General features: G+C 40.4%; 1 protein-coding gene across 1 annotated transcript; it reads left to right on the top strand.

Annotated features, from left to right (window-relative positions):
• Positions 1 to 2,669: 2,669 nt before the first annotated feature.
• On the top strand, positions 2,670 to 6,624 carry LOC130138482 (very-long-chain 3-oxoacyl-CoA reductase 1-like). The gene is made up of 4 exons (XM_056312705.1): positions 2,670 to 2,977; positions 3,060 to 3,385; positions 3,846 to 3,915; positions 6,077 to 6,624. The coding sequence occupies exons 1-4, from the start codon at positions 2,684 to 2,686 to the stop codon at positions 6,320 to 6,322; spliced, it is 936 nt and encodes a 311-aa protein (XP_056168680.1). The 5' UTR covers positions 2,670 to 2,683; the 3' UTR covers positions 6,323 to 6,624.
• Positions 6,625 to 8,207: the final 1,583 nt, after the last annotated feature.

The raw sequence follows: 8,207 nt of genomic DNA, 5'->3' as shown, positions 1-8,207 counted from the left end.
GAAAAATACAGCCATCATTTTCAATTGTTTCCTAGAGAGACCCTGGAGAAATACTAGAATTGCTATCTAGTATTCTCATTTTGAGACTTTATTGTATCCTGGAGGATTTTTGCCGGTGACCATTAGCAGCATTGTGGGGCAAATAAATTCTTAAGGAAATTGATATCACGCCTCAAAGTCCGACTTGATTGCTCTTTTGATTCGAAGCCATTCAAATTTTACAACAACAGGTGGCTCGTAATCCTCTTTGTCTACTTAATGAAGTCCTCAATCACTGTAAACCACTCGTTAGCTCCCACAAGCAAATCTTCGCCTAAAGTTTCTCTCGTTTGCTTAAACCACGGCGGAAACTGGAAACCACTCTCTTTCTCTCTCGCGCTCTCTCTCTCTCTGAAGACAAATGGATCCTCTTCAGTTTGTTCCCTTTTTCGGTGGCCGGTATTACGCCTTATTTGATCATAGCAGAATGATCATCATGAAGTATTTTTTGGATCGGTCTATAGTCTCTTTGATAATCACGTTGTCCTCAGCAAAGGGGATTGCCACTTTGTACAATGCAGTGGTTCCATGCATCCACACCGTGTTTGTGTGGGCGAGTGATTTTGCAAATGGGTAGGATAAAATATGACAAGAACCAAGGTATGCAAGAAATTCACCACCAAAGCCTACAGAAAATCACTAACCGAGGATACAAGACTTCAATATTGAAGAAATTCACCACCAAAGAAGAATCCATCTTCTAAGAATACATATGTCGGAATATGAGTTATCCACTCTTCAAAGAAATTCGCTCACACAGAGGAAAATCTCATATATTCTTAATATTCAAATTGACTGACCTACATTTGAGAATTTGCCTCTTTATATAGAGGGATTACATAGGAAATAGACTAATCACTGAAGACACGGGAACCACCCAACATCAATGACTTGGGAACTAGAAAACAAAATACAGATCTAGGAACTAGAAAATGTATTAAAACACCTAGAGACCTAAACTTTGATTCTTGAACTCATAAAACTAAAAGTAACTACATTTGACCAAATGTAAAATGATTAAACTTAGACTCTAAATTCGTTCGTCATCCTTGGGAGCCAAATAGTCATCGTGAGATCACCAAACATCCATAGAAATTGATAAGAACACCCTTTCAGTCATAAGGTAATTGATAGGAAGTCTCGAAATTGACAATAAGATTGTATATTGGTATCTCAGTAACCTTGAATTCAACAACTTTTCCATTGAATTGGCAACTCTCTTGGATAATCGGCATTTTCAACTTGAATCGATCGATAAAGCCCAATGCTCCCGCATCAGTGTTGAATGATTTGATCCACATGTATGTGACAAGAGGTATGCAAGAAGACGAGATTGAAGACGTGAAGACTAGAAGTCGAAGATAGATGATTGAAGAAGAACTTGTCTATGTTAAATCGGCAGTCATACCACGTAGGGCTACCAAAATTAACTGAAAGAACTACACTGAATTTCATAAAAAAAAAGTTTTAGGACTACATAGACAAAATTGAAAAAGTTTAGAACTGAATTGACATTCAGACAATATGTTTATAACTGATTAGATAATTTTTCTGATGCTTTTAAATGGCCACTCACGAAAGCATGGAGCCGCAATTATAAACTTTAGTAGAGCTTTCTATTACAAACACGCCACGTGGCCATCCACATATACGATATTATATGTGTGCGCGCTTTAACTCCTCTCCTCTCTACCTAACCACCTAGCCACCGCTGCAGCTGTGGCGGTCGGCCACCGTCCCAGCCACTACAAAGACGCAGCCCCGACATTTCCTCGTCCATAGTCACCATCCACCACTTCCAAGCCACCGCCGTCCTTCTCCCCTCTGTCAAATTGCCGGCGTCACCTCGCCTCATCCGTCGATGGAGGAGACCAGATCGCATCATCGTGGACTAAAGGCCCGACCAACCTTTAACGCAAACAAGAACAGAATAACATATCAGAGTGAGTTGGGAACAGGTTCCATGCAAAGGAGAGTTCACTGGATCTTCTTAAAGACGGCACGATTCTTTTATTTTAATGAGTTTGAAGAGATCGAGAAAAGCCAGCTTGGCCTACGAGGGATGTATGAATGCTCTTCCTGCCAATTCTTGCCGGCATGCCTACCGAATAAAAAGTTGACGAACGTTTTGGTCACCCATGCGCATGGCATGTCTATGTCCCCTCTTCCTCGTACACCAAGATCTTACTAACACGGCAACTTTTTCGAAAGGGAAGTTATTGCATAATTCATGGCATAAAAGTCAATATCTTTTCATTCTCTAATTATTTGAGACCCATCGTGAAATTCACATAATTAATAATACAAATAAACTTGATCTACGTGACTTTTAAATCATAAAATCTTTTTTTTTAACATTTCAAAACGTTAGTTAGCTTTTATGTCATAGAAATCCGCAACTGATATCACTAAGACCATTGGAACATGGAATTGTCATGACCAAAATTATATGACAAATACTTGCCTGGACTTTGGTCCACGTGAAAGGAGTCTATTGTGGCCGTTAATCATGAGAGATCCACACATGAGAGCCACACGATCAACTGGCCATTTGTTAGAGCGAGAGAGAGAGAGAGAGAGGTCTATAAAATATGAGCCCTTGTCATCACTGAGTCCAGGCATGCAACTTCACACACACAACGAAATGGAACTTGAGGACTTGATGATCGCAGCAGCCATCGCATTAGGCTTCATCTCACTCTGCAAGAATCTGCTCGCCTTTGCCCGATGGCTGCATCTCATGTTCGTGAGGAAGCCGAAGAACTTGCGCAACTACGGCTCGTGGGCCGTTGTCACCGGCCCCACTGACGGTATCGGGAACGCCCTGGCCTTTGAGCTGGCCTCCAAGGGCCTCAACCTCGTGCTTGTCGGTCGAAACCCCAATAAACTCGAAGCCACCTCGGGCGAGCTGAGGCAGAGATACGGCAAAACCATCGAGGTCCATCATATAGGAAGTCTTTCATGCTTCAGTTGAATATTCTGGTGGACGATACATCTTATACATGACAAACTTTGTCCAGGTCAAGACCGTGATCGCCGACTTTGCAAAGCTGAGCGGAGAAGAGATAGCAGCGGCGATGACGGGAGCGACGGGAGGGCTCGACATCGGGTTGCTCGTTAACAACGCGGGGATGGCTTATCCGTACCCGAGGTACTTTCATGAGGTGGATCGAGAGTTGATGGACAGCATGCTGAGAGTGAACTTGAAAGCAGTGGTGTGGGTCACAAAGGGAGTGATCGACGGAATGTTGAAGAAGAAGAGAGGAGCGATCTTGAATATAGGATCTGGTTCGAGTGTGTATGTTTCTTCGTATCCTCTTCAGACCATGTATGCATCAACCAAAGCGTAAGTTTCATTAATTTTTTGTTAGTATATGAGTACTGCAGAAATTATGTAAAACTTTTTTATTAGTTGACTAGACATAAAATTTCCATGTGTATACTATTTATCAATCAAATCCTATTCCATTTTAATCTCAAATTTTTATGAAAACATTTTATGGAAAATCCATACATATATTTGAAATACACCACGACCAAATATACGTGAACAAAACCATTATTTATGATAATGAAGATAATTGACAAGTAATCAATTAAATTTCTTACGTTCTAAATTTGAATTTAAATGTATCCAATAAATTGATTTCCTTTTACGCTAAATAAATTCTTTACAAGCTAACGGATCAAAATTCTTACATATTATTCTATTTTTTCATGAATTTTTATTTTTTTCTCATTATTTCTCTTCGCATGTGCTCTTTACATATGCTGCGTAAGAATTGTACTTTGTTTGTTAATCGCAGTTTTATGGCAATGTTCTCGAGGAGCATTAGTCTTGAGTACAAGGAGCGGGGGATTGATATTCAATGTCAGGTAAATGTTAGCTATAAATTCTTATGCGTAACCTATATAGATCATGTCAAAAATTTCAATAAAAGAATGTAAGTAAAACGATTGCTTTAGTCCATTTATTTATCAAATTTTTGGTATGATAATTTCTGCCAATTGGACAAATTAGTCCAAGACTTGATATGTAAGTCGAAAAGTCACTTGCTTGCTTCCCCAATATATCAGCGATTTCAAAAAAAAGAAAAAGAAAAAGCTTAGGTGTATCGCCGATATTAGGCTTTTGCACTCACACTTGACAAGGCTGTGATAACGGGCATCTAGTGGGAAGTTGGTGCGTCAACACTCTTAGCTTAACATGTTAGCAATGGGTAGACCTGTTAAATGGGTATTAAAACCTATATATGACCCATTTAAAAAATAAATAGCTCAATATAACTTTAAAGAGCCCATCTTAAATGAGTCTTAAAATTTTAAATTTATCATAAATGGATCTTAATGGGTTGAGTGTGGAACCCATTTCCAACCCACTCATTAAGTCTACCCCTTTTTATAAAAATATTTTTTTTAAATCAAAATTTTTTATTCTTTTCTTTCTTTTTCTTTTTTTTTTCTTTTTCTCTTTTCGGCTGGTGGCCGGCCATCGGCCACAAGGGAGGAACGACCTCGCCATAGGTCGGCAAGGCCTCGGGCTCGTCGGAATTTGGCAAGCTCGGCCTCGTTGACCTGTGGCGAGGCTCCGGCCTCGCCAATCTAGTGAGACTCAAGGTCGCCAGCCTCGGGCAAGCTCGAGGTCGCTGATCTGGCGAGGCCGAGGCCTCGTCGGCCTCAGGCGAGGTCGAGCTCGCTTGAGGCCGGCGAGCTCAAGTCTCGCCACAGGCCAACGAGGCCGAGCTCGCCCTATTCCGACGAGACTCAAGCTCACCCGAGGCTAGCTCGGCTCAGCTCGCCAGAATCAGGCGAGCTCGAGGCTCGCCTAAGGCCAGCGAGGCCTCGGCCTCGTCAGATCAACGAGCTCAAGCTTCCCCGACCTCCGACGAGCTCATCCTTGCCCATGGCCGATGGCCAAATGCCGGCCGTCGTCCTAGCCGGCCACCGGCCAAAAATAAAGGAAAAATTAAAATTAAAAATAATTAAAAATTGGATTTTAAAAAAATAAAAATATATTAAATTTAATAAAATAAAAAACAATTAAAATTTGTATTGTATGAAAATGTTTTAGTAGTATAATTTTAAAAAAAAAGTCATAAGAAATAAGTTTTCCTATATTGAGTTAAATATAGAAGTGTTTTAACAATATGGATATGGATCGGGTATGGGTCAGGATATTTACATTACAAATAAATTGGTCATAAAAGGGTTAATTGGTCAATTTGGGTCAGATCATTTATAACTCGACCCACCCGTTTAACAGGTCTAGCAACGGGTGAGATAGGTCCCGGCCCGTTCAAATATCTTTTATGCTTGAGTCATCCATTCGAGTTTACTTGGCTTGCGTCTTAGCCAATCTAATAGGACAGTGAAGTATTTCATGAACAACGAAACTAGCGAGCTTCCTCATCTTCCCAAAAAAGACAAGTACGGACCACCCAAGTTTTCATGGACAACCACAATCAAGGGTGTCTTTGTTTCAGAAAAAAATTTATGATATAGGAACATACCACCCAAGTTTTCATGGGCATTCCTTTGAGTGCCCAACCCTAATCATCCCCATCTCTCTCTCTCTCTCTCTCTCTCTCTCTCATGCGTGTGTGTATTCAGTTGCAACTGCTACTGCCATGCCGTGATCACCTTCGTCTTTCTCCGCACATCAACCGTCATCTTCGTCATCACCCTCTTCGTCAAGTTATCAACCTCCACGAGCCCCATGTTGATTCCCCGTTTTGAAGGATGAAAAACTTGGTTTCTCCATGTCATCCCAAGCATCGATTCGAACGATGAAACTTCGTGGAAATTAACACCATTGTAACCCCCCCATGCTTCTCTCATTGGGGAAGGCTATGTGTAGCTACTGTGCTTGCAAGTTAAGTTAATGCTACTTCATGCTGGGCTAAAGCTATGCATTAGATCATACATTTATAAAGTACGGGCCAAAAGAATCACTTTACCCATTGAATTAAGTTTACATACGAGTCGTATACAGTGCAAAAGAAGTTAAAATTGACGTATTCTTGTATTGTCCTACTAGGTTCCCCTTTTCATAGCTACAAAGATGACCATGTTGAGGAGGCGTCCGATGCTCGTACCGTCTGCTGAAATGTTTAGCGGACCGAGCGTGCGGTGCATCGGTTACGAGCACCAGTGCAACCCCTATTGGTTACATGCAGTGCAAGGGTTCGTGATACATGCCCTAGACACAATCTTCATTAGGTACGGTCAAAGCTACCTGAAATGGATGAGAAAGGAGGGGCTTGAACACGATCGCCTTCTTTAGGTTGAATATGGCCATGCACCGCAAGAATTCTCGGGCGGCACCACCTTTGATGTTGTGCGGCTAATGTGCATGGTCTAGTTATGAGAGTTTGGGGTGATGAGAAAGGGGGACCACCCTCTAAGCCTAAGTATTCCTCAATGAACGATATCGTATAAGTACCTTGAGGTGAAGGTGAAAAGAAGTCTATTTAGGGAGTGCAATATTTATCTTCTGATCATGGTTGAACTTTTTAAATTGAAATTATCTAACCCGTTGTGAGTTTTCAATTATTAAAAAGAAAACATGAAAAGAATTATAATCCATATTGCACGTTGATTTTTTCTTCGTTTTATCCTAAATCATATGGATTACTACTAAAGTTATAGGAGTTATAAGTCTATTGTCATTTTTTGGGAAAATTGTCCAAAAAGTCTTAGAACCTATTGTACGGTAGCCAATTTAGTCCTCAACGTTTCAATTATGCCAATTTTGTCCTAAACTTTTTGACAACTTGCCAATTTAATCCTAAAACTTTCAATTATGCCAATTTAATCTTAAAAATTTGTAATGATTTACTAAGTTAGTCCTAAAATTTTCATTGATGTGGCGTCTATTTAGCGCCAGCCGTCCTACATGACAGGCCAACGCTGACATAGACAATTTTTGTAATTTTTTTAAACTTTTTGAATTTTTTTCCTTTTCTTTTATTTTCATTTTTACTTTTGTTTTTTTTCCCTATGCTAGGCCTCATTGGCCTCGGGCGAGGGATGCTCAGGCCTAGGCATGCAAGGGCGAGAGTTGTCCTCACCGGATCTAGTGAGGACCGCTGTTGCTTGGGACCTCGCCTGACCATCATTGAGGGCGGCCCATGCCAGGCCAAGCAAGGGCTACCCTCACCCAATCTAGCGCTCAATTTGGCGAGGGCGTCCCTCGCCTAAGGTCACCAACCACCAACAAGGCCTGGCAATGGTCGGCAGAGGGAAAAAGGGAAAAAAATTAAATAAATTGCAAAAGTTGTCCATACCTGTGCTGTCCATGTCACATTGAACAGCTAACATTGACTAAACCGCCATGTCAGCGATTTCCAGCCAAAATTGGCAAATCGTCAAAATGAAATTAACAAATTATCAAAATGTTTAGAATTAAATTGGCACAATTGAAAGATTTAGGACAAAATTAGTAAGTTGTCAAAAGATTTATGACTAAATTAGTACAATCAAAAAGTTTAAGATTGAGTTGACTGTCGTAAAATTAATTTAAAACTTTTCAAATAAATTTTCCTCATTTTCCTATTGATTCGAAGTCCGGAGGGTTTCAAACACCTGCTTGAATCATTGAAGACGGTTTTTAAAATGTCTTTTCCTTTTGATAAAAAATATTTCTTCAGTGATCGATTTGCTTCTCATTTTGGATGACGTCGATAATGGCAAGTAGAAGCCTTGGTACTTTGGGATTGACGATCTGACAACCTAACCGCTGGTCTTCGTATCCGCCATGACATCCATACGCCTTTTGACACGCATCTTATATAAGTTGTCGAGCCCACCCTATGCAGTAAACCTTTGCTCTTTCACTTGTCAGTCTTCCCAGAAAGAGCCCATATGACACAACACCCTCGTAATTTTTCTCCGTTTGAATTGAGATGCCGTAGATCTTAGCCGTTCCATAGATTTCAACCTGAACGAATTCGTTTGACATGATGCTCGCAAAAGACCACCAATTTTCCGATCAAAAAACGAAAAAGAGCGCCAATTCTGCTATGCAACGTACATAAAGCCAAATGCCATTTCTATTTATCTGACATGCATTATCACTTTAATTATCTTATTATATTATATACTTTTTGTCTCTTTTATATTGTGACATTGAATTTTGAGGGGACGATTGTTCAAAAAGTTGTATGACG

The sequence above is a fragment of the Syzygium oleosum genome, unplaced genomic scaffold (assembly GCF_021117445.2).
Source record: "Syzygium oleosum isolate NSW1041296 unplaced genomic scaffold, Sole_v2.1 Sole_v2.06, whole genome shotgun sequence".
NCBI classification, from domain to species: Eukaryota; Viridiplantae; Streptophyta; class Magnoliopsida; order Myrtales; family Myrtaceae; genus Syzygium; species Syzygium oleosum.
This window is presented reverse-complemented; position numbering and strand designations above follow the sequence as displayed.